General features: G+C 41.0%; 1 protein-coding gene across 1 annotated transcript; it reads right to left on the reverse strand.

Annotated features, from left to right (window-relative positions):
* Positions 1-14,694: 14,694 nt before the first annotated feature.
* On the reverse strand, positions 14,695-27,133 carry trmt11 (tRNA methyltransferase 11 homolog). The gene is made up of 13 exons (XM_072394699.1): positions 27,006-27,133; positions 26,438-26,503; positions 26,216-26,289; positions 26,017-26,098; positions 25,791-25,883; positions 25,569-25,703; positions 25,337-25,493; positions 25,153-25,233; positions 24,815-24,979; positions 24,527-24,599; positions 24,157-24,291; positions 17,186-17,306; positions 14,695-14,838 (listed from the first exon to the last, which is right to left on the reverse strand). Exons 1-13 carry the CDS (start codon positions 27,081-27,083, stop codon positions 14,698-14,700), a joined length of 1,401 nt encoding a protein of 466 aa, XP_072250800.1. The 5' UTR covers positions 27,084-27,133; the 3' UTR covers positions 14,695-14,697.
* Between the last annotated feature and the right edge of the window lie 481 nt (positions 27,134-27,614).

Below are 27,614 nucleotides of genomic sequence, written 5' to 3' on the forward strand. Positions count from 1 at the left end.
CAAGCAGAGGACACATACTTGATGCAATATTTTGTCTTTTCTTTTTTCTCCTCTGGTCTACAAATGTAGAAACAGGATCATAACCATGATGACCAAGCTTGTAAGGGCCATGAGGCTCTGCGTTCCAGAGATCAGTATGTCAGAGAAATTGACTGAAACAGATCAGGTGTGTTTATGGAGCTTTATGGGTGTGAATGAAAATAAACCATACTTCAAACTACTTTGTGCCAACATGATGCCTCCTCCTTTTTAGGCTTGTAACATTGTATCAACATTGTCTTAAACCTGGTGAGGCTTCTAAGGCCTTAGGGTAAGGCATTACAAACTACCATATGTCCTCCGATAGAGGTCAAGGCCTTAATTTGCTACAACAGCTTAGGGTGCCTGAGACTTTATAAAAGGTGGGTCAGTTGTCATTGTTATTAGTATGACATGCAATACCTTTTCCACAATGCCTTTTTAAATGTCTCATGAACTCTAGACCAGTGCAGTAAACATTTGCGCCATTTCCACAATCATGTGTTCATATGCTTGTTAGCCAGAAATCTATTCATTCTTATTTGGAATTCTGTACTCAGGACAAGTGTGCAAAGCATCATGTCATTTGTCTCCCCTTCAAAATTTGTCTCAAGTACATTGAAAATGTTTAAATTTTGTGGTGGATTGTGGAAAAAGACCACACTTTCTGATAGAAAGTTGAATAAACAAAGTAGCGGACAGGCTAACAAATAACTATCTCGTCATGCTGTGGCTCCATATTGATGTTCCATATCAAAGAAAACACCTGAATTTAATTCAAACACCTAAAAATGTGGGCTGCACAGTGGTGTGGTGGTTAGCACCGTCACCTCACAGCACGAGGGTTCCAGGTTCAATCCCTGCCTGGGGCCTTTCTGTGTGGAGTTTGCATGCTCTCCCCGTGCATGTCATAACCATAAATTGGTGTGAGTGTGAGCGTGCATGGTTGTTTGTCTTGTTTGTCTCTATGTGGCCCTGCAATGGACTGGCAACCTGTCCAGGGTGTACCCCGCCTTTCGCCCAAGGACTGCTGGGATAGGCTCCAGCCCACTACCGCTACCCCAATTAACGGATCGACGGTATAGAAAATGGACACCCAAATATGTGCATAGATACCATATACCCAGCTGACTTGGACAGATTTAGAATTAAGGAATGACAAATGCTTTATTTAGTAAAAGTATGATTATTTCATTAAACTGAATATAAAAAAACTAACATTTTTCATTTTTTGGATGCACATGGAAAAGAACATTTTCCTTTTACTCTCTCCCTCTCTGCTCAGCGCTTGCCTGATTTAGAGGCCAGCCTCTATTTGTTCTTTCCAGCTCCACCCCATGCCATTATAAGAGTTCTGGCTTTTAACTGAATCCTAGTTTTCATTACGGTAATACGGTAAATGAGTACAGTTAGGTATCAAAAAATACTTGGTTAGGATTACGGTAATGACATGGCTTGTATTAAAACAGACAATTTTAGTAACATACTAAATAGAAAGCAAGTTTGAGATGCAAACTGAGCCTTCCACTTATATGTGTTACTTTGAAAGTTGTATTGAGTGGTCTAAATTATTTATATATATGTGTGTGTGTGTGTGTTTTATTATCATCGATACAATTCAATTCATCTTTGCAGATCTACTTGATGTAAGCTTAAGTTTTATGACAGGCTCTATAAACCTCAGGTGGAGAGTCAAACCTTTTGACCTAGCTGATATTCTTGACACTGGGAGCGGTGGCGGTTGGAGGCAGAGGCATAGTGACCAGCGGCTTTGAGGAGGGCCGCTCAAGCTCAAATCCAGGTCCTGCGGCAGCGGCGGATGAAGGCCTGGACGGATGGACAGGAAGACTCTCTCTCTAGGGTCGGGAACAGAGGTGTCTGGTAGCCGTAGACGCATTGGAAGGGAGAGAAGCCTGTGGCAGAAATGGTCAGGGTGTTGTGGGAGTCTTCAACCCACAGGAGCTGTTCGGACCAAAACGATGGGGATTGTAATGTCATGCAGCAGAGAGTCGTCTCCATCTTCTGATTCTTGCGCTCCGTCTGACCATTAGACAGGGGATGGTATCCCGACGAGAGACTGACGGTGGCCCCCAGGAGCCAGCAGAATTCTCTCCAGAAAACAGAGGCGAACTTGGGACCCCGATCAGAAACCACATCCACTGGGATACCATGGAGATGGACCACATGCTTCAGCAACAGTTTAGCAGTCCCCTTGGCTGAAGGGAGCTTGGGCAGGGGCACGAAGTGGGCCATTTTGCTAAACCGGTCCACAACCATCAGAATGGTGGTGTTGCCACTGGACGGTGGTAGACCGGTAACAAAGTCCAGGGAGATGTGTGACCATGGCCAATGAGGTACAGGTAGCGGGTGCAGCAGACCAGCAGGAGGTTGGAGCGTTGGTTTACGTTGGTTGCAGGTGGGGCAGGCGTTGATGACGCTCCGAGTATCCTCAGACAGAGTGGACCAGCAGAAGCGATACTTTACAACCTCCTTAGTCCGCTGTATCCCAGGGTGGTACGTGAGTTTGAAGCTGTGAGCCCACTGGAGGATCTCGGACCGGAGGTCAGGTGGAACGTACAGGCTTTCTGGTGGACAGGAACTGGGTCAGGGCTGGTCCTGGAGGGTGGTTTTGACTCTCTCCTCCACCTCCCAAGTAAGTGTGGCAATGAGACGTGAGGCTGGAAGAATGGTATCTGGTTTGAATCTGGTCTGGAAGAGTGAAGAGTTCAGTCTCTTGGCTGACTGGATGTACTCCAGGTTTTTGTGATCTGTCCACACCAGGAACGGCAGTTCCCGGCAGTTAGGTACCCTCTAACCAGTGTCATCGTAAAACGTGTCTTCATGGACTGGAAAGCCTCATTGGCGGCCGAAGACCACCGGAAGGGTACCTTGGAGGAAGTGAGGGCAGTGTGGGGGGGGGGAGCCACCGTGCTGCACCCTCTGATGAACCTCCGGTAAAAGTTGGCAAAGCCCAGAAAACGTTGAAGCTGCTTACAGAAGTCTGGCGTGGGCCAGGAGGTGACAGCGGAGACCTTAGCAGAATCCATCTGGACAGTCCCCTTCCTTATGACATACCCCTGGAAGGAGACGGACGGAACGTGGAATTCACACTTCTCAGCCTTGACGAAGAGTGAATTCTCCAGGAGGCGTTGGAGAACTCTCTGGACCTGGTGAATGTGATCGTCCTTGGACCGAGAGAAGATCAGGATGTCATCGAGGTAGACGAAAACAAACTTGTTAAGCATGTCCCTGAGTACATCATTAACAAAGGCCTGGAACAGTTTGAGCTTTTTATTTTTTCATTTGTTACCAGGCAGGCATTGTGAAGGATGAAAAATACTTTAGCAAGCACAAGATGCATTGTTTCCATGAAATTTAGGGTGAGCTCTGTTGACTTGGGTCAGCTCACAACTAGAAGTAGAATGCTATGAAAATTTGAAAGGGCTTGGCTTTCAGTTTTGCTAGAAAATAGCAGTCTTTGCTCTTGGCTCTACGAATTTATGAATTCCAGCTTGGTGTGGAAATTCTGGCTCATTCAGCACCTAGCTTGGCTAGCTCACAAGTTTACAGCTGAGCTAGCTTTGGGCTCCTACTAAGGTTGCCAACCGAAGCTGTTTCTAAATACGGGACGATTCCGTTTTTCAAGAGACGGTTGGCAACCCTAGCTCCTACAACTCCCAACTTGATTGGTCAAGAGCCAGCTGGAAGGTTGCTAAGCCAGAGGTAATCAAGCAAGCTTTCTGGGAAAGTAGCCTGGATCTTTAGAGCCATGGGGATTACTTGACTGGGAGCCGCTCATTCGACTGAGAGCTGGCTAAGCTAGCTTGGCAGGCTCACTGCTCCAGAGGACCCTATTGCTCTCTAGAATTCCCAGTCTGATGCTCCGGAAAGCTAGATTGGCAAGGTCCTGGCTTGTTTGACCAGCTCTGAGCTTCCACAGCTTGCTGTGGACCAGCTAGCTGAGAGCCTTGTCTCCTCGCTTTTCTTGCTTCTTTTCTCCACCTTGTTTGTGCTAACTTGTCCTAATGGATTACTAGTTGTTTCATTGGTTTCTAACCACGCATGCAAATTAATTACACTGCCTCATCCAGGTTAGTTGTAAGAATTGGTTCCTGAAAATAGTCTATGAAAAACATACCATTATACATACAGGTATGTTCTTGATACCTGTATAAACAAAAAATTTGCTTTTTTGATGTTAGATGTTAGACATTGCCTTTCTGAGGATGTAGGAAGATACCATAGCATAATCAGATTTTGCTCACAGTGTGCCTTGTAAACGCATAGAAAGACACCTTAACAAGTTGAAAAGGTTCAAAACCTAATTTTTAAATGTAGGGAGACTTTAAAACAAGTTGCCCATAAGGTCTATGTCCTGAGAATTTACCTCAAGCTTGATTCTTAGTGTTGTGTTTCTAGAATGTATCAGTTAAGTTTTCAGTTTGTCATGACACTAAAACATGAGAAAAGGCAAACTGATTCATTATGGACAAAGGTGATGAAACGTGAATATGCTTAATATTTATCAACTCTTTTATCTCAACATGAGCGTTATTTCCTTTCTGAAGTTGCAACACCAGCTTTTTCTGCTTCTTTTTCTGCTTCCACCAGACATCTGCTTTCTGCTGGGAATACAGTCTCAACATTTGTTTGGTGACATCTTAATACTGGAAAAATGTACCTCAGTTCATGGAAAAAATGGCAGTTGGTGCATGGTGATGCCAGTTTTGCAAGGGCATTCAGCTATTAAGAGCCGACCTAACAAAGGTGTGTTTGGTTCTGCTTGCAGGCTCATGAAAGCAAAGAGCATCTATGCTCCCTCCTTGCGTCCAAGATTTAATTAATTCCTTATAATGTAACATTTCCCCCACACCACCACCACCTTGGGGAGTGCTGGCAGCAAATGAGACGTCACCTTCAAGCCTCCAACATGGCATGTCTGTTTTTTATTACAGGTTGAAGGTTTTCTTTTTCTTCATCTTTCCCCTCCAAAGCTTTCATTACACAAATGGTTCTTTTTTGGACATAAGTATATGATGATAAATGACTGTTGGAAGCGCACACTGTGTTATACAGCAGGCACATGTACCTTTTGATGAAAAATAGATGGAAAGAGGTCTGAGTCTTGTAAGGTGGAGGGGTGATTAAGCCCTTTTTTCTTACTCAAAAACAAAGGGTCTCTACAGAGAATTTCAATCAGTCCTCTAACGGTAAATTAGTCAGTTTATTTGATTGAAAAAGAGCAGGTTTAAAAAAAGTGAAAAGAAAACATAAATTCTTTTGAAGTCAGAGGGATTTCTCACCCAATTTCCTCTTATATGCGAAAATGTTTTGCATGCTGGAGGTCAAAATATGTAGATGTTTGTTGGTTTAAACTGGAAAGCAGATCTGGTCTGATATAGCTTTGCTTTCCTGGCAAATTGAAATCTGGGATAACATCAGACAGCAATGAAAGATGGCTTAAATCATAAACAGCAATCGTTATGTCCCTTAAGTTACTATAGTAATAGTCTACTTCTAAGAAAGCATTTATGTTGACCGCTTGGAGCATGGTAGCTGCTTTTTACACAGATGCTGCCTGTTCCCAAATGATTTGAACCATGCCGGGAAACGCCACTAGTGGAAACACCCACAAACACCTGCCAGTCATACTCACCATGGCTGCAGACTGGCAAGCTTCCAAACACTCCTTTTTTCTGACAAAGCAATCTGGAAAGTTCTGATGAGGTGTTAAGTGTCTAATAAATGGTGAGATAAAACTCCTTAAGTTAGGACAAGACTGCCTCCATACCCTTTTATAGAAATCTCTTTATCATTTGCCAAGAAATGTATCAAAATGGTAGTGCAGGGAGCCAGAAGACCTATTTCAGTGTCAGTGTTTTTTGAAGTGGCCAAACCATGTATCAGTAGTCAAGTTTTGTTATTTGCTCGCTCAGGACTTCAATGAAATACACTTCAGCAAAAAAGCGCAGCTGAAAAAAAAACCACTCACCTCCCTTTTTGTTTTCAGTGCTGCATCATGTGGATGTGGTTCATTATGGCCCCCTAACTTACAAATACTATATGTATATATGGAGCATTTATTTACATAACACACTCTCCCAACCTCCAATAAGTTATGTCAGAGGCAGAAGCCTCTTGGTTTGAGGTGTGGCAGACTTGCTGATAGGTAGTGATCATACTAATGTGTTTTGTGATGATGCGGACTAGTGAGAGAAGAAAAGCCTTTTCAGAAGAAGAGTTTTTTCTTCCTTTGTTGTGGATTTGCAACTTCGTAGATCTTATGCAACACACTGAGGGAAAACAAAACAAAAGGGGGTCTGTCAGGAGGGGAAATGCACAAGCTAATACTAAATAGTATCACAGGGGCTTTCCAGAGCATCTCTCTAACTGTTAGTCAAATCGGTCACACTCACATACACACTGGGGCTTGCATACACTACCTTGGGTGTGCAGACACCTACACACACTAACATGCTCCTGCATGCACACGCTGAAGCTTACACAAACACAAACACCCGTTTTATTTATTTGGATTCATAAAACCTCAAAATGTTCAACAATTGCTATGCAAGAATGACATGTAAAAAAGCAACAGCAAACTTTTCATCTAGCAATATCCAAACACACAGTAAACACACAGTAAGACCAAGTTCCCACCACTTTCGCATGCACATTATAGATTGTAATATGCAAGCTACACTAACATCAAAGCTCATCTTTTGTTTTTTACATGAACAAGTCATTTCCACATGTTGTACCAAAGTGTATCGATTTAGAAACAAGAGAGAGGAGAGGAATGGAGGGGAAAAAAATAAACTTATGTATTTCACATATTTTGGATATCCCAACATCCTGGCAGCCGAAAAAGCTAATTTTCGTGTCACCGGCAGGGTATTATACAGACATTTTTATGGGTTTAAGGAAAAAAATGGTAGCACAGCAACATTGTAAGAAAGAAGAAAAATAAACAGCCTTTTATGTGGACTCTTTGAGCATGCTGAGCTTTAGTGTTAATCTTCTCATAAAACTTAAAATGATATCAACTATTAAGAATACTTCCTGCGCTACAAAGCCTGTTTTTGCTCAGAGAAAACACAAGAACCTAAACACATTTTATAACAAAACATCAACTGGAAATATCCAACTTTAACAGATTACTTAAACTTGAAACGCCATTGCAAAAAGACAAATTAGACACATTTTTGCAGCATTGCAGTCTTTCTCGCTGTATTGCTATATCAAGAAAGTCATTACAGCTCTGGGCAGCTCTAAATGCAACGTGGACGAGAGTCTGTGTTGGTCCTGGCCAGCGCCAAGCCTGAAAGCTGTAACAACAAGAAAGAGCACTAACTCAAATCTACAGGGTTTATTTGGTTTGAGTTCCACACTGTCAGATACTGGCTTTGGACACACTGCAGAGCAGAGAAAAAATTTAATAAAAAGTCTTTTATTCACGCTCTTTCAAATGTGGGCCTACTGATTTGTCAAATCAGGATAGATAAATGGAGAAAAGTATATATAATTGATGGTTATGAAGATATTGGTTGTGACCATTCTTTAAACAACGATGTACAGAAACTAAACAAACATGAAGTACACCCCATAATTCAACAGCATGTCGAACCATCTTTAGCTGCAGTAACTTGAGGAAATTGTTTTCACTTTGACATTGTCAGTCTCTTACATCGTTGCGGAGGAATTTTGGCCCACTCTTCTTTACAATGTTGTTTCAATTAATTGAGTTTTGCAGGCATTCATTTATGTACAGCTCTCAGAGTCCCACAACAGCATTTCAATCAGGTTGAGATCTGGACTTTGACTGGACCATTGCAACATCTTGATTCTTTTCTTTTTCAGCTAATCTGTTGTAGATTTGCTGGTGTGCTTGAGATCGTTGTCCTGTTGCATGACCTAATTTTGGCGATGCTTTAGGTGACAGACAGATGGCCTCTGATTTAACTGCATTTAACTGCAACATCAGTATATTGCAGAGTTTGTGGTTGATTTCAGTAATTATAGAGTCCAGGTCCTGTGGCTGGAAAATAATCCCAAATCATCACCCCTCCACCATCGTGCTTGACACTTGGTATAAAATGTTTGTGTTGATATGCTGTGTTTGTCTTGGCTTTTCTTGGCTTTTCTCTTTGCATTGCAGGGACTGATCTTAGCAATGTGTTAACACATACACCTGAAAACTCTGGGCCAGCAAACTGTCAAAACTTTTTGCTTTTAGAGAGGTGCCAACACTTGCTGATGATCCGTCAATCAAGTGCATTTGATAAGCCGCACCTGGCTGCTACTTACCCTCCTAATACCTATGGATGCAGTAAGGATGAACAGTAAGGATGAACTCACACAAGTAAAGTGTTAAGCCACATATTGTTTATTTAAGGCTCTGTTTTCTTAATTTTAAGACCTGGTATGTACCAGATGATACTGCATCATGTTTTGACCCTTACAACCTCAGACTGGGTACTTTCTTTTTCATATGACTGTAGCACCATATAGTTGGACACTTGTTGGATTTTCACTGATCTTTACATTTAATGTTTTCAACATACCAAGGTGTATCCTGGCGACACACCATCTAGGCAAAGTCAACCCCTTTCCTATATTCTAACCTACAGTGTAGAACCATGTGAGATTTAAAATATCACGTAAATCTGAAATTTGCACACTATAAATGTTCAGTGGAGAAAATCTGTTCCCTTCTATTTTCCCTTTATCGTTGTGGCTATCTGCTATTTCCTGTCATGTTGTCAAAAAAAAGATCACAATTTCAACTTCACCATACTTTATCATTGAGGTCTATACCCTCGTTCACTGAGCCAGTCAGTCCGTGTTTGCAATTCTTTTAACTTTTTCGCCCTTTTCTCTTTCAGACTTCCTGTATTACACTCTTACCTCAACGTTTCCCAACTGAGGATTTCTGTCATTCATCTGTTGGCCGTGTTCGACAATGACCAACACTTAGCAGGGAATTCTGTCCTATCATTAGACTGCCATTAGCCAAATAGTTATAAACTACTTCTACTTTTACCTTGATAAATATTGTCATCCACTACCAGTTCATCTCTCCCGACTGAAATAAGGCTCAAGACTGATACAGAAAAATGCAAGAAGACAAAGTCAGAGCAAAAGAAAGCACAGCTAAAGTAAGACTAAGCAAAACAGACACAGAGACTAGCAGAGATTTGCTGACTCAAATAGAAAGATCCCATGACTGTCAGGCATGCAGTTTGGCTCAGCCTGCCTTAAGTAGGCTCACCTGTGCAGAAAGGACAGGTGTGAGTGTGTTAGCAGCCAGGAGGCACCTCACAAATCCACCCAGCAGTGATAGGGGTGCGATAGTCTCCGCAGCTCCCAGAAGAGAAAACATTTGAGCAACATGCGTGTATCCGTGCCCTGACTAGCGCACGCCCCCATGGATAACACATTCCACTTAGCTAAACAGCCATGAGAGCTGTGGGTGTGATCAGCAAAGTATCTGTGCAGCTAAGGATGCTTGCAGACACACAACTGCCTGTTTTACACAAACACGCACACATACAGTACCCCTACACCTCAATCAGACCCTCCCAAGAGGCACTGAGGTGCATCGTTGAAATTCAAATCCTGCATAGACAGGACCCTTCACTGCTGAGAAGCAGAGCAGCTCATCCTTAAAGATGTAATTTCTCAGGGAGAGGGGTTATCTGGGGGATGCAGAGACCATGCAAAGTGGGCTCAAGGTGGAAGAGATAAAGATGGGACTTCAGGAAAAAAGAATGGAGCAATAGACACCTGGTGCTACTTTTCAATGACTGATAGCTATAATCTTATTGAAACTGTATTTATTACTACAACTTTATGTGTTCTTTAAAAAGTTAAGTAGTTCAAGCCATTTTAAAATAGCTACATTTGTATCATGTAAACCAGATCGTTTTGAAATTACCTCTTTATGTTTTTTTTCATCTCATATGCACAGATATTTCTTTTGGCAGCTCCAATTTCCTCTTACTTTTCAAAGTTCCTCATTAGTGTCAGTTTGAGGGTGTGTGTCTGTATTTATTCTATGGCAGGTTTGTTTCCTGTCCAGGTTGTTTCCATACTCTGAGCCCTGTGCATTTTTGGATTGGGTCATGGTACCCCTAGGTATCAATAGAAAATGTAGAACTGCATGAAAAAGCTCTCATAATACATCCTCATTTGTGTCTTACATTAGGCTTAATCGGAAACATTAGTGCTTTATGATCCTTGCAAGAATAGAAGAGGAAATGTGTCACAACCACCATGTGTGCCATCTTGGCAGTGTTTGTTTGTGTACCCACTTGGCAGTTAAGAGTCATTAAAAAAGGGCGTGAGGAAGCCATCCAGTGGTTTTTTACATTAATGAATAACAGCACTGACAACCACAAGAACCCACTCAAACACACAAACAATATAAACACAAAATGAAGCACATATGCACACATATAAATACTGATTGTCTTAGGTTTTTTGCTCCTTGTTTCTCTTGGTTACAAACACTCTTTCTGGTCGTATTAAGTGTGATGACCCCATGAACACATTTAAGTGCACATACACACAGACAAACACGTACAAAAACAGCAATGCGTGTGTGAAGCTTAGGGGACACATGCTTAAGAAAACAACAAGCTGCACACACAAACTGGTATTTTTTTTGCTTTATCTAAAGTAAAGCCAGAGCAGTTGTAACATAGCCTCTATTCCTCTGTGGTGTAGCAGTGCATGGTCAAAAATAAATAGACAAATGTAGTCACTGAAAGTGGGCTGTGGATAGGTGAAGGAAGGGTGAGGAAGTTGTGTGACAAGAAGTTCAGTCACCCCCTTTACTTCCTGGGCCAACAACCCTTACCACTTCCAGGCGAGTGTCTTAAAGAGGATGTTGTGTGTTCAGAGCTGCTCTGCACTTTCTCAACCACAGCTATATCACTTCAAAAGCTTAGCCACTGAACTGTTTGTTTACAAGCCGCACAGCACTGATTGTATGGCAAACAGTTTGTATGCTGGAATATAGTACAGCACATGCAGGAACTTTGGCCATTACTTTAGGGGAAACTTAAAAGGATTTCTCTGCTCTAGACTGTCATCTAGTGGCACTAAATTTAATAAGCCTTAAAAAAGCAACTGTACTGGACTTGCAGTATCATTCATACAGGTAGCTGTAAAACCTTTAAATACAGGATTTTCTGCTGTCCACTCTTCACTGGCTGCCCCTTTTTCATGTCTCATTTTCTTCTTGTACTTCATTTTGAGCATGGTTTGAGTTTCACTCAGCTGTGGGAGATGGGACTCCTGGTGATTTGTAGCACTATAATGGCTCTTCTCTGCTGCACTTTTCCTCCCAGACATTGAGATAACAGTTCTCACCTTACCTAGATTATCAGCTACAGAGGCTGAGCAGGGCTTCCACGGGTGAATAAGGGCACAGAGTTGACCTGAGGGCAGGAAGGCAAGGCGAGAAGGGGTGGAGAACTTGCAGGTGTCCAAACTCCCCTGACTACAGACAGGTGCACAGCATCTGCATCACATATGTCTGTATGTCTGGTGTATGTTCGTCTGCAAACCTTGGATACCACTGACTACCAGCTGTGCTCTGTATGGTTTCTCCCTCTCACCCTCACACACTTATCACTCCTGAAGCACCAACCTGCAAAAGCTTTACATAAGATTCAACAGCTGTCCTGAAATGCACATTCTTACACATACACTCCGGGCACACCACACCCTTCTGCAAACTACATGCAACTGTTAGCTGGTGTTCCAGGTTAATAGGTCACTGAATATTTGCTGAGTATCAATGGCAAACAGATGTGTGCAGCATCTTTCCATCACATCTGATAATGACATCAAGATTACTACACCTCATCCCTTGACCACAGGGTTGATAAAGACTGGAAATAAGGGGAAACAGTTAATCCTGACATAAAGAAAAAAAAAAGTTTGACCTCCCACCATCACTTATTCTTTAAAAACTATCTGGGTTAAAAAGAAATAAAAAAGACACAGTAAGTCACTTTTAAACTGAGTTTATTACATAAGGAGAAATTGACTGAGTAAGGTGCACGCATATATTAACTGCCCCCCAATCATATTTGCAACTTATTCACATGTTTATGTAGCCTGTTTTATGATTTGTCAAACTAAAAAATGTATTCCTATTGTAAGATGAATGTTATGTATGCATGACATTGCAGGATTTACCAGTAAAATGTCTCAACATTTGAGCAGTTTTCAACATGATTTCCTACTGCAACCAAAAAAAACCACAAATGAGCTACATTTTTTTTTCTATAAAGTTCCAAATATTGCAGCAAACATGCATTATCGATCATGTGAATGATAAAGTCCGCGGTGTATGACTCGATAAAATAAACATGAAGCTGAATGTTTTGTAATCTGTTTGGCTTAATAACTGAGTTGGACGGGAAGGTTAGATTCTGCTGGGGATCCAAGTTCAACACCCCTTCACAGAAAAAATTGTTGGAGCTTTAGGGGATTTGAAACTTTTATACTCGCACTGTATCCACCATCCATATAATAATTTCTAATGTGAGGCAAATGATTGGAAGTAGAGCAACACGGCATGACACACCCTCACATTCTCTTTATTTATGCTCCTTATTGGTGCCAGTTGAGTTCTTTCACAGCATTCTGACAGTGACAATATTGTTTAAAGACTGTTTAATCTTGTTAATCTATTGTTTAAACGCGCTATGCATTATGATTATTCCTACCTTCTTTTGGGCACTACTTTAAGCATGGCAGATGATTTCATATAAAGATTTTGAATAGGTTTAGACTAAAGATTTCACTTGTGTGTTTGCTGAGACATATGGGACACCAGCTGACTCTGCAGATTGTGGGTCAATTTCAGAATGATGGGAGTTTAATCAGGAGTCATCGTTCCAAAACAGTGGCCACCTCCTCCTACATGGAGTTCCCCTTTGAGGAAAGGAGAGGAGGAAAGAATAAAGGTGAATCATATGAAAGGGAGAAGAAGCAAACTGGTGGAGGTAAAGCATAGAGGGATACAGTATTGGAGACAAAGGGAAAAACTGAGGAGGAATTGAATCACTGTTATGAATCCCACAAAGCAGGATATAAGATTACGCATAAAGAAATAAAGACAGTAAAGAAGGGCCGATCTCTGTAATTATCGTGCAAACCGATGGTTGAAGTCTGACTATTATTTACAAGTTATCCCCCAAACCACTTTATTATCACTGAGAGACATCAGGAAACTGCTTTGCTGCACTTAGCATCCAAAACAAAACAAAACCAGATCTCAAGTACAAGTACACACAAGTATAAACACATTCACAAGCAGAATTTCCTCAAAATCTGGACAGCATTACGTGGTGTGTAGAGGATCCCCCCTCCCACACACACACCCATCTCCCTAATTATAGTCTGCATCATTGGAGGCCGAGTGCTCTTGAGAATAGGGTTTGTCACTGTATGGTGGCAACACAAACACACACAGCTCTACTCAAACACAGCAACACAAAGCAGATGCATTAAAACTACTATCTTCGATATACGGCGCATAGTTTTTCTGCTGTGGCAAACATGGCTCCTCCTGAGCAGGAAAATACCAAGTGCAAAAAGTAGTAAGTGAAGAGAGGTGAGGACTTTGTCTCATGGAATTATTTGATTTTGTATGATGATGATGGATAATAAAAGGGTACGGTGGGAACTGTAAACAACAGGCACCGCAAACGATGGTGAGCAGGGGTATCATGTGCTGGCAGCCCAACTGATTAACAGCAACAGGGTAATGTACCTTAAGGCCTGCTACGTTTCTCTCTGGAGATGAATAATGAGCCTGGCTGCATGTAAACTGTGGTTAGAAAACAACGAAAGCTGGTGACTAACTGTAGTGGTGTGGAGAGGTGGGGACACCCTTTCATTTGGGCCCTTGTCTACACAGGAAGGTCTTACTCTTTCACCTAAACATGCTCCCTCAATCAGAATAAAGCAGGACAGTGGCTGTAATTTGTACTGTAAAACATTCTGATTATGTTTTTTTAAAAGGCTGCCCCACAGATGGGGAGGCTGAAGTCCAGTACTGGCAGATGAATACACCATTCAAGAACCATGTTGAAGGCGGTGCATTCCGTGACAGACTGGAAATCAAAATGATCAACTTCTAATCAGGAAAACAATTAAAAATGCTTTTTAGAAGTCAGATTTTCTAGAAAATTACCCAGAAAAGGCAAAGCAAAAAAGAAAGACCAAGAGTCTCAAGTTGCCAAAATCAAGGTATGGCTACTGCAGCATGATTGAACCGGAAGTGGAAATAAAGATCAACTCACTGAGAAATGTTCAAATCTAGGCAGCCTCAAACACAGTGCAGCATTACATTTTTTTGTAGTTTTTTTTGTTAGTTTGTATCGACCTTAGACAGCCAAATATATAACATCAAGTACAAAAAGCTTTTTTACGTTTCCAAAAAATCTCAGCATTTTAATCTCAGCTTTCATCATACTTTAGTCTTTTGACCCAACGTTAAACAGAGCACTAAATCAATAAACTATCATGTACTGACATTGATCATAAGGTGTAAATCTATTTGGGACTAACAATCATGAAGCCACACTAGGACAGTTTTTTAATCCATTTATTGTCAAAGAAATAAAAACAAGAGATTTTTTTAAAAAACTGATGCGTTCATTTTCTGCTGCTATCAGGTTTCGAGTCCTCTTTGATGCACCTTTTGTTTAGTCCACAGAAATACTTTTCCCTGAAGGCGTTGTGTCCCTGGTAGGGGCTGAAGCGAGGGTCTGATAGATGAGCCAGGCTGTCCAATTCCTACAGAAAATAAAAGAATTATAGCTTTCTGTACTGTAACGTTTTACCCAAATTAATGAGAGCGCTTCCTTCTTTCCTCACAGACAATCTGACACACTATTAAGCCATATTATTATCATTATACAATAAAATAAAAAAAACTGGTTTCCGATACAGATGGCTATTGATATTTTAGAAAAGCGCTCTTTCCTGTAAATGAAGCATGAACGATTGCCACCTGAAGTATGCAAACGTCACAAGGTTTGCATACTTTTTCCGTGTTTACATTATAAGACCATGACTCGCTTTATTGATAATGTGTATCAACTGTTAGAAATTCTTCATAATAAACTGTTTGTCTTGGCTGTAAAGTAGCCGTTGATCAACAGAAGTATGAAGGGAGGAAGAGGGACGATGGGAAGAGGAATAATGAGGTGAGTTGAGCTGGAAGTGATGACTCCCATGCTGGGCCTGTAAAGTGTCTGCACCACCTCTCTTTTGCTTGCCGATGCTGCCAAGCAACCTGGAAACATTTTCCATGATCATTCTAAGAGAAAAACCTCATCATGACCCTCAATTAAAGAGCAAATCTTATTTTCAATTTACAAAGCTGTTTCAGCAGATAACAACATTATTTTTAAACAATCATTTTTCCCTATATTGTAGACTGTAGTCACATATGTTTCATAGATGCGCAGTTTATTGGCAACTAGAGTATAATGTCAACAACTGGTAGGTACACCCTCTGACATGATATTTTCATCATGAACACCCTTGTGGACTCTTGTATACGCTCAGCGACCCTAGCCACAAAAATAAAATGGCCCGCAGCAAAGCAGCTGCTCATTCTCTGTTTAGAAGCACACAAAAACAAATCTTGGTCAAAATAACAAATTTGTGTTACTCGTTTTACTAATAACGTGGAATCATTTTAGGGCTGCCAACATGGCATTTAGGGCTGAGCAGAAGCGGTGTTTCCAGTAGTAGAGAAGAACACGTGACTTTGCCGACCTTATGAAAGGACAGCAAGTCTATATGACACGCTGAAAAGAAGTGCAAAACCAAAAAGGGATAATAGGTCTACTTGGAAATGGAGGAAGGAACGTGGCAACAAAACTGACAAATGAAAATAGCGGCTATTATCACTAATTTCGTCAACAGATTATTTGGTTCTTGTTAAAAAGCAAACATTTATAGCAATGAGACCAATTCCATCGCTGTCAAAATACAGAAACAGCGTAGACACACTCACATCAAAGTCATACCAGGATATTTGTAAAAAAAAAAAAAAAAAACATCAAGCTGTGAAACCTCATTAAAGAGTGCAGATAGGTGCACAGTTTAGCCTATTTGGAAAGGAAAACTGCATCCTGAGATAGATACCAATCAGATAAGATCACACAACTGTGTGTGTGTGTGTGTGTGTGTGTGTGTGTGTGTGTGTGTGTGTGTGTGTGTGTGTGTGTGTGTGTGTGTGTGTGTGTGTGTGTGTGTGTGTGTGTGTGTGTGTGTGTGCGAGTGGGCAAGTCATACAAGGCACTTCATGGGAGCAATTTGGGGTTTTGAAGTGAAATGGATGTCAGATCGAAAGATGGATAGTTTTCCTTATGATGTGTGATTAAGCCATTTACAGTTCCAGTATGAAAGAAATGGGCCAATCACAGCCAGATGGCGAGAATTTAAGCCATACAGACAGACAGATACCAACACTTCCAGTGGGGAGACATGTAAAAACATTCACACATACATACATACATACATACATACATACATACATACACCGTTGCTTCTACAGAACATTACTGTGAAGTTGAAGATGAATGCATTGAAGAACAGGCAGGCAGGCGCAGGCGTGTTTTACATACATTCGCTTGTGATGCTGTTCATGCTCACGCACAGAAACACATCTAACGTTCTATAGCACACGAGTTGGTACTGTGCAGGCATGTGGTATCTTTGAACCGCAATACAATTTAAAACAATAATATAGATGTGTTTCCTATCAAAAGACGATGAAAACTTGATTACATGGCTAACTACGGGAATAAACATCAGAGGAAATGTGTGCTTTAAAATACTTCCGCACAGTAACCAGATGAATGACGAGCCCAAAGGAAAAACAACGTTCAGGAAAGACAAAGTAACCAAACCATGGAATAACACACAATGGAAATAAAGCACATTTGTGTACTAATCTCATCATTCAAAGCATGTCACAGATTATTCTGCAAAAAAAGTCTGAGAAATGTTTTACATATTAAGCATTATAAACAATCATTTTTCTTCTTCTTCTTCTTCTTTTTTGTTGCCGTTTTTAGCTGATAAACTTCCTCCTACAAAACAACCAGATAGTATCATACAAACACACCTCTGGCTCTTTGATTTTCTCCATGGTGATTAAGCGACGTGAGGTGTGGCTGGACAGCGTCTGCTCGCAGTTGCTGATGAGCTGGAGACATGGATGAAGAGGAACCATCTCCTCACAGTACCTGGGAACAGGCCCCACACACACACACACACACGCACACACATCCAGTTGTTGATCAGACTCCAAAAGGAAAACAGCAGAGAGTAGATCAATTCCCCTCATCTCAGCATACAACATTCTGAGTAAAAAAACAAATGTAAAAGTCAGTTTGTGACAGCAATACACTCCAGATTTCATCTGGGGGCCATTAAAAGGCTGCCAGGATACAGACACAGACTAATTCTGTCAAAATAACAATCTAACTTTGCCAGCTCTCTTTGCAGCCAACTCTAATGTCTTTCTGTTCTCTGCGTTTCTTAAATAAACACTAAACTTTCTTGCAGTGCAGTCAAACCATGGCTCGTAAGGCTTAGGTAGCTCCTTTTGTACAAAGAAGAAGGTGGAAAAAGTGAATGTGAGCTGACAGGTTGACTGCTGGCTCTGTCGTCACGAGACAAGCCAGGTTAAGGCCTATTAACAGCCGGTGATGTATGTGTTTGCATATTTGTGTCAGTAGCACTTTCTCCAAACCACAGTCAGAGGAGCAACAGTCCAGACTCACAGGCAGATTTCTACAACACTGTTTGTCTGGTTGCCTTGGCCACATGTGGGCCTCGGTGGTGACGGGATATTTGGTCGCTATGGTGACTAGCGGTGATGTAGCCAAGCGATAATTCTCTCTTGCCAATCAGAAAAAGTTACTGGGGAGCAGAAGGTTGAGTGGAGACAAGGATTGGTTTTCACTATCTCAATGTGAACCTTAGCATCTGTAAGAGACACATTCTAAAAAAAAAAAAAAAATGGAGCTGCTCACAAGCTCTTTTTCTTTCACACTAAATTAAATGGATTGTTTTCAACTGTGAGGATAAACATTTTACTCTTGCCCATGCAGAAATTCAAAATTAGGAGGTTGAATCTACAAATATGAGGATCTTTTTCTTTAAATAACCACCATCTGGTTAAACATTGAATACGTACAGCTGTCAGTCTCATAATGGACAGCTTGACACAACGAGTGGGTTTTGTTTGCAGTCACTTCAAACTTCTCCACACCCCCCATGTTCTTTTTTTGCCATCATTCTCAGAAATTAAATTCAATAACCCCAACTGTCCTTATGTAAATACACAGTCATGGGGAAAAGAAAGCACTCCCTCTTTAAATTCTAAGGTTTTACATATCAGGAAATGATTTGAAAAACATTCTTCAGGTCCTTTCCAGGTGCCTGTGTCCTGAGGCAGGTTCAACATATCTGGGATTTCTTTGGCCGATCTGGCACAACTAACCCTAACAACTGAGATCTCTCTAAGCTGTATTACGTCACAGGCTATCAACTCGGTAAGTCAACCCAGGTTTTTCTACTCTGAATATCTGCACGTTCGTGTAAAACAGGCAGAATTAGCACCAGACAACCAATCACAATTATATATTTCTAGCAGGCTGAAACGCAACACAGCTGCTGCAGCCAGAACAGAAAGAGAAGATGACAAAATAGAAAAAGAAGTGTGGAAGTGTAAATGAATCTGATCAGTGTCGTTACCCTGACATTAAAGCACAGTGATCTGGATCTGAGCTGAGTTTTATATCATATGAACGTGCTGCAGAGAGAAAGTTTCAGGCTTCTTCTGTCAGATGGACTGCTGGCTGTTCGTTGCGCTTTGTACCAACTAAAGAACAAACAGGGAAGTATTTAAAACCAGTCAGTGGGGTTAGCCTGCTGTAAATGTCTAAGCTCGTTTTTTTTTACTGCACACTTTAAATAATATAATAAAAAGGATTTTGATCATCCAGTGATTTTAATTACCCTACTTTTAAAGCAGTTTATAAGGTGAGTGTGAATGTGAACGTACAGACATCTATGAAAGCATTTTGGGAAGTTTGAAATGTTGTACACTTCCTTTAAGAGAAAACAAAAAGCAAATCATTCATATTTCAGATTGTAATAAGGTGATTTCAGGCCTCAGGCTAAGAAAGATAAGTATTCGCTTTCAGGAGAAGAGTCAAACAGTTCTACTAAGTTATCATTAGAGTTTTCAGCCAAGTTTTAACTGTGTGACAGCTGGCCTCACATTTAATTCGAGAATACTTTGGTCCACAGAGAAATTCATAGTCGACTCAATGACTGCAAGGTGTCTTGGGTCTGTGGCTGCAAAACAAGCTCAAATCAGCAGCAGCACCGTGCCTGACATTTGCTATGAGGTGTCCTAAAATGTTGTGTCTGGTTTTCACCCAACATGACCAAACATCTCAGTCCAAAGAACACTGTACCAGAAGTCTTGTGGTTTGTTCTGACGCAACTTTGCAAACCCAAGCTGTGCTGCCGTGTTCTCGTTCAAGAGAAGAGGCTTTTTCCTGCAATCCTTCTAAACAAGCCATGCTTGTTCATTCTTTCTCCAATTTGAAGCTTTTTAAAAAATGTTTAACATGCTACTCAGTTAGCCTGTAGTGTCTGAGATACAGCTCTTGTGGTCTGACCCTGTCGTTGACTTGCACTTGGTTAGCAGCTCCTGGCTGCTACTTACCCTCTTGATTCCAGTTTTTTTCCAGAATTTTCATAAACTGCTTCTCCATTTTGGCTTTATTTTTCCTACATAAATAAGGACCACAGGAGTCCTTCGTAAAAAAAATAAAGTAGCTTGACAGCAACAGAAGATCAGAAAGTTTACCATCTATCCATCTTTTTTTCCCTAAAGGAGAGATTTACCACAGAGGCAGTGCAGCGGAATGCCTTAGTTTTGATCTATGCCACTGTCACTAACATTTTGGTAAATCACTGCACATGTCCAGAAACTGTTACTTGAGAAAAAATAATAACCGTAAAAAATGACAAATAATTAACTCCACAACAGTATTGCTTTACTGCTGACAATGTAACCATGTCACATCGTTGCTTCACTTGTTTATGTTGTAATTAGGAGAATTTATGGCTGTCTTGATTCTTTCTCCTCCTTCATTTTCCTTTTGCTGACAGGACTTTATGTTGCCTGTATACTACGACAGTAGTTGCAAGTCTATCCCCATTCAACTCGACCAGATTGCTCTTTATACAGTAAAATGGGGCTTCATGTCAGCATGGGATCCTGGTCACAGGGATCCAAAGCAAAGCTTTATTATTTTTTTAAATATATATATATATATATATATATATATATATGTATATCCTTCTGAAGCATGCAGACACACACAGTCTCTACTGTTCTATTACAGCCACAGATACACACTCACACAGGTGGGGGGGCAACAGAAAGATGATAGCTCCCCTGTAGAGCCCCAGATTAGGCTCAGGAGACAGGCCACGTCTGGGCTTACAAACACACACAAACACACACGCACACAGGTCAGCCTGTGGACCATAAAGGCAGATAATTCATATATCTGACTCGCCTGGCGGGCCTCAGATGTTTATTTTGGCACAGCGCTCTGACAGGCACGGTGTCGAGCGCAGATGAGATGAGTAGCAAAGACAAACGTTTGAAAATGATGACACAAACTTATGGTCATTCGCAAGACCACACACATGCTTGCGTATGTATTGATACGTACAGAGAAGCAAAGTGAGACACTCATTGTGTTTGTAGACATTATTCTCGTCTCTCACACACAAGCACCAAAATCTACAGGATGCATGATGATCTCATCTCCCTCACAGTCTTGTAATCAGTGATGAGGAAGGCCCTGTGGGGTTTTTCTTGCCCTTACATTGGTTGATGTGGCAGTCTGTTCGTAGCTTTACAGTTGCACACCTGCATCTATTCACTTTCTGCTAGTGCATGAAACACTTAGCAATATAAAACACTGTTTCAGCGGAGTCATGCCTAAGAAGCAGCTCAGTACTGTCAGATGTGGTTTACCTCAGCACACCTGTACACTGTTCTGTTTGAACACTGTCATTCATATACATGACACACAGTGGAAAGTGCTTATTGGAGCAGGAATGGAACAGTGCTGAATGGAAATGCTGGGAAATATAGTATCAAAGCATAAAAGAGTGGTGGAAAGTCTTTTTGCCTGGTCATATGCTTGAGTGAGGTTTTACATATATAAATCGTTTTGATTGTTTAATTACAGCCAGTCATTTGAATTAAAAAAAAATTAACATTATAATATATATTATATATATTATTTAGTAGTAAACAATAAAACTGAAATGATGTTTGCAGTGCCCAAAAGAAGCAAGCGCGATGCAGCTCTGGTTCATGATGGGAGCCTGCCCCCTACTGGTACTATTATTATTTGAAAAGAAAGCAGCATTAAATGCAAAACTGCTCTTTTTCTCAGCTTCTGAAGATTAGTTACGTTCCAATTTTGTTTCAAAATGTGAATGTTTTTGAATCTGAGTTCACATGACAGCCATAGAAACCAGCATGCTTTACCAAGGTGGCATGTTTCAAACCCAATTCCAAAAAAGAAAGCTGTGCAAAGTGTAAATAAAATCCAAATGCAATGATTTGCAAAACTCTTAAACCACAAAATTTTCATTCACAACAGAAAACAGAAAACATATCAAATGTTGAAAGTGAGATCTTTTACAATTTCATGAAAAACGCTGCCTTATCTTGAATTTGATGGCAGCAACACAGCTAAAAAAGGTTGGAAAGGGAGCAAATGTAGAATATTCTGTCATCCGCAGTACATAATATCATCAATTGATTCGAAAGACCTGGAGACACGGGTGAAATTCCGGATGCCTGTAATCTTCAGGCTCTCAGACGACCCTGCAATAAAACAGGCCTGATTCTGTCATGGAAATCACTGCGTGAGCTCAGAAATACTTCCAGGAATCACTGTCTGTGAACACAGTTCACGTGGCACCCACAAATGCAGTTTAAAGCTCTATCATACAAAGAAGAAGCCGTATGTGAACAGGATCCAAATCGTGGACACTGCGTCCCTCAGACTAAAAGAGAGAGGGACCATCTGGCTTGTTCTCTGCGCTCATCTAAAAACCCAGCATCTCTCACAATATGGCATGGCTTCACAGAAGAAGAGTCTAGGTGCTGAAATGGCCTGCCTGCAGACCAGACCTTGCAACTGAAAACATTTAACCCAGGACTTTTGAGCAGCTAGAATCCCATATCAGGCAGGAATGGGACGGCATTCTTCTCCTATAGTTCACAGAATGCTGTTAAAAGTGAGGATGCCACGTAGTAAGAAAAACGTGGCCCTGTCCCAACTATTTTGAGCCCTGTAGCAACCAACAAATTCCATATGGGCTCATTTTTTTCTTACAACAGTAAAAAAAACATTTGATATGTTGTCCTTTTTGTGAATAAAACTCTGCATTCTGTTTTTACTTACATTTTGCACAGTATACAAACTTTTTTGGGAACTGGGGTTATACTTTAATAGGCACATGACTTTGAAAGCAGTGTCATCACACAGCAATGCAACGGAGAGCCCCTTTAAGGAGGCCAACATGTGATCAAGGGCTGAAAAGAGAAAAACACTGCCATCAGTCAACATGCATGTGTTCTGTATCACTGAGCAAATAAGTTAAGAGTTCAACTTTTACTTCACCCATTGACGTGGGGTGAGATGAAGTATTCTTTGAATCTTTAAGTAGTCCCTTGTTTGTTGGATCTTCAAGGACAGGTAGAATTATCCATCTTATCTGCAAAGTGGGCGATGATCCCTTATCTTTACTGAAATCGTCTTTTTTTTCTCCTCACCTAAAAGTTTCCAGTTTTTTGGGGGTTTTTTCGCAGGTTGGCTCGTCTTTCTTGTTTCCATATTAAACTGTTGAGTTGTCCACTGAAACTTTTGGCTGTAACCGATAGCGCTTGTACTGGCATGAAACACACCATAATTCACACAGCACATGGATGTGACATTCATGCCGCTAAGGCAAAATTTCAGTGGAAATTTTACCACTCATGTGGTACCACTAGTTTCCATTTAATCAGTAGCTTTCTCCAAATGTGGATGTTCCTTACAGGAGTTAAGTAGTGTAATTAATATGTATCCCAGCATGCATTTGATAGGCCAAATTGTCAATGCTCAGTCAGCAGGTAAGGTGCGAAGTTTATCTTTTTATGTTTAACGATGCAAAATGTTACTATTGTGTTTGTAAACTGCTTTTCCAGAGAATGGGCATCCTTAGGGGTCAAGTTTCCATGTCGACTTGTAGTTGTTTTAACCGTTAATGATGTGGCTATTATACTTCATGTCGCCATTTGTACTGAGCAATTCTCTTTCAATACATTGCATCCAGAGGAAATAATAGTTTAGAGCTATATTTAAGTGAGAAAATGCATGCAACATAAAAAAAACTGCACACCAAGTTGTTTTTTTACACAGTACCTGACCATCTGGCCTGCTCTGTCCAGCCATATATCAATATTTCAACTGATCCCATCCTTTGAAATTGTAGCACAATGCTGCGTGTTTGTTAGCTAGATATGAATTCTTCTGGCCAAATAAAAGCTGTAACTCTGGAAGGAGCTTTATGTGGTGCAGCTTCTTTTAACACCAGAGACAATGTGGAAGCATTTTCCTTTGGTGAAATGTTTGCAACAAGTTGATACTAGCGCAATCAAACCCTCACAAGTATGAACATTCAATAAGCTTGAATATGTAGACAATGGATATTTACACCTCCACTGTAAAGGCCATTTTATAATACATTATGTTGTCCAGTCCCATGCAATATGTGAATATTCTGCACACACACATTCAGTCACTTTTACAGCCATGTCTGAATAAAGTCGTGATGAACACTATTGATAAACTGACCAATATGTAAATGACTGAATGCCTTCACTTTAACAGGTTAATGAAGACATTGATGCTACACGTCTCATGTGAAAAGGGCTTTAATGGCCGCCCTATGGCTGCTTGGTATTAAAAGCTGATGACACCAAGTGTGTTTACTCACTCTGGTCTGTAGATCGGCAGCCAATAGACGAGCCTCCCGCCCGTGACCAGGTGGTGGGCAGAGAAGTTTAACAGATCGGTGAAGATGTCACTCAGGTGGTACGCCTGTGAGACGGGTACGTGAGACTCTACATAGCTGGGCAAAAGATGAGAAGAAAGAACCAAAGGTTCAGATTAGAGCAATGGTAGCAAAAAATTCAATGCAGAAAGACTTTCTGAAGTGGTCCATTTTTTAAAAAGCATTGAACCGTTTCAAGTTACATTAAAGAGAAGATAGTGATAGATAAATGCCAGGCTTTCTTTATGTTTTATGTCTGTAAAAGGTTAATCAATGTTCAAGACAATAATGCAGCATTTTCTGGTTAACTTACCTGCCATCGGGGGGTTTAGCATTGTCCTTGTGGGAACCTGTTCTTCTTGTAGACTCTCGGATACCATACGGAGCTAACAACAAAACACCATATTTGAATCAAAAACAAAGAAAAAACAATTAGGACACATCTGTGAATTGCAGCTACAGTGTGTCTGTCATTCTTTTTACATCCATTTAGTTCTTTGTGCCAACTTGAATTACAGTCAAATAACAAAGAAAGAAGAAAGTACGTCATTCAGCATGTTTCCATACTCGGTGGTTTGTTTTGAATGAACTCAGGACCTACGGTCAGTAATGATAGCATCAAACAGAGGAGCGTTCCTCCACACAGGTTTGGATGCATCAGACAACATCACATCCACATACATCTTCTCTGTTCCGTACTGCCGAAGGTTAGCTCTGATGTTCTCATCAGGTCCTCGCCATTTTTGGTTTTTACGGCTAGACCGACCTGCAAAACAAAGGTACTGCTGGCAAATTGGGGCAGTAGTAAAATCAACTCATTCCCGCTTTCGTCTACATAGAAATTGAGCACATGCAGCATTTGCACACTTGCATTCAAATCTGTGTTAAACGGAATAAAGCACAGCCATACGACAAAGCAACTGTAGCAGACAAACCTACCTTTGCCGTGAATAGTGTTGTAATCAATATCTGTTCCACATACGTAAGCTCCAAAATGAGAACATGCTACCAACAGGCTCCCTTTAAACAGTTTGAGAAAAAGAAGAGGGAGCATTCACTGACACAGTGGGTGACTGTCAAGACCTGCATTTATGTCTGATAAGCAGTGGCAACATGGGCTTACCCGTGCCAACAAAGGGGTCAAACACGAGGTCGTCTTCTTTGACTTTAGCTTGGTTAGCCATGATAAATGAGAGGCCGGCATCCATGCTGGTGTTTCCTATGAAGTGCCTGTTCTTCACACTGTGAGAGCGAATCAGCTCCCGCTGACCGTCTGCTATCTGATGTGTAAATATAACAGGTGTTTAGCTGCAGATCCCCCGCTCCCTTTATGAATTTAATCAAAGTTGCCTCACCCATCTGCCAAAGTAGATGTAGTTGGGATGCTCTGGGATGTTGTTGGGGTCTGTGCCATAATCCTCCAACAAGCAGAAGATGTGCTGGGGACTCTTCAGGCTCACCGTGCCCTCAAAGGGAAGATATTCCATATCCTGGAGATAGAGCGCTGTCATTAAAACACCAACACAAGATACAAGACACTCAACTTAATGTTGATTAAACTAACATTAAATACTCACATCAATCCTCTTGATTCTGTCTGCAAACATCAAAGTTTTGTTGAAAGTGTAGACATTAATTCTGTATGAAGACTCTCTCTGCACAAATGGCCTCTGGGGAGATGTGGGATGATAGTTCAGAAAGAAATTAAACATATATCAAGATACAGTGTGTGTTTTCTATGCTTCATATGGAACCTTTTTATGAGATTGCAAGGATTTGTCTGTCCAACACAACAGCACAAACCATTTTCTCCGGTGGGTAGCTCAAGAGGGATGTTCTGAGTTCACTGTGTGTTTGCCCATGGCCCCACAGTTCAAAAGCAGACCTGGAGGTACAACGTAACACAAGCGGAAGCTACTTCATATAACCAAGGCTTCAGCATGTTATGTTTACAACAGATGTTGGGCCACCAATTTAATTCTAGCCAAGTTAAAGCACTTACTTTGCACAAACAGATCTGGCCATAACACTGCGCACATCCTCCTCGGACAAACCATCCAGTCGCCAGAAAGGAGACTAAAAGGAAACAAGAAGAGGGAACAAAATGAAAAACATTCTGATCGAGTGGTGGTAAAATCATCCTTCTGCTGCTGAACAATGTATTAGGAAACGAAAAATAAAAAGAAAAGGACACAACGATAAATGCAGGTGTTGACTTCCGAACCTGTTCTTTGAAGTTTTCACAAGGATGGAATGGTTTCGCTCTGAGAGCCAGCAGAGCCTTAATTTCCTGAAAGAATCAGCACATACGAGATTAATACTGATAAACTGTAGTTGTGTTGGGAGACATCACATGGAAAGAGTGTCGAACATAAAACAGTCAGATTGAGCAAAGATTACAGAAGAGGTGCAGTATTGTACGTGTAAAGCTTTAAAGTGCTGTGGAGGAATAGTTCATTGCATGGGAGCACTACATTGACTTTAAAAACCGATCATAAACATGCACATTGGTCTTTTTCCAAATAGTGAGACTTACGGATAAGAACGGTGATAGAAATCATGCTCGTGTGATGGAGAAACGTGTAATCGTGTTATTATCACGTGAAAAAATATTCTGACCTTAAAACAAAACCTTAATGCAATCATACACCTCCACAAATAGAAAAAGGCTTATGATTTCTACAGTTTGAATGAGGAAGAAGCTTACACTAACAGAGAGAGGAGGCCGACTCCGAAGAGGTTTAACATTTACACAAAGAGCCAGACAGACATGGAGAGAATTTCATCATTACCGGGAATCTGAAATCCAGATTGTCTTGAGCAAGATGTAATAAATATTGGAGGCATGATCTGCTGTTAGAGGTGGCCATTTCTGTTGCGCATACATAATTCGTCCGGCTCAAAACCTGGCCGTGTAGCAGAGTTCCACCTGGTGACGACGTTCCCACTAATGGCAGAAAAAATTGGTATCGCTTTCATTTCACTGTTAAACCCCACCTAACATATATTTGTAAAACATGTCTGTGTTATGCCCACGTTATGAAACATTTGTTAATTTGGCTAAATTTTAAATATCATAATTCTCTGTTGTCACGTTATTGATAACATTATTCCTGTTGGCTTCTTTTTACTCGAATCAATTTTCAGTAAAACTTTAGATAAAAGCCTGTAACGTCTTGTCATCATTAGTGTTGTATCTTAGACATGCGTGCCTGGATAAACTCTCCTCTCTAAAAGGTAGCATAATCTGCTTTATCTCAGAGACACCATCTAGGCACCTTAAATCCCCGCCCCGCTAATCGGTGATTGGCTGTCCAGGTCGTGTTCTTCATGTCACTGGCTAAGACAAATGTCCATCAGAGTAATTTAGCCTGATGACCGATCGGCATCCGCACTCCCTC

The sequence above is a fragment of the Leuresthes tenuis genome, unplaced genomic scaffold, assembly GCF_036924035.1.
Source record: "Leuresthes tenuis unplaced genomic scaffold, fLeuTen1.0.hap1 SCAF_10, whole genome shotgun sequence".
NCBI classification, from domain to species: Eukaryota; Metazoa; Chordata; class Actinopteri; order Atheriniformes; family Atherinopsidae; genus Leuresthes; species Leuresthes tenuis.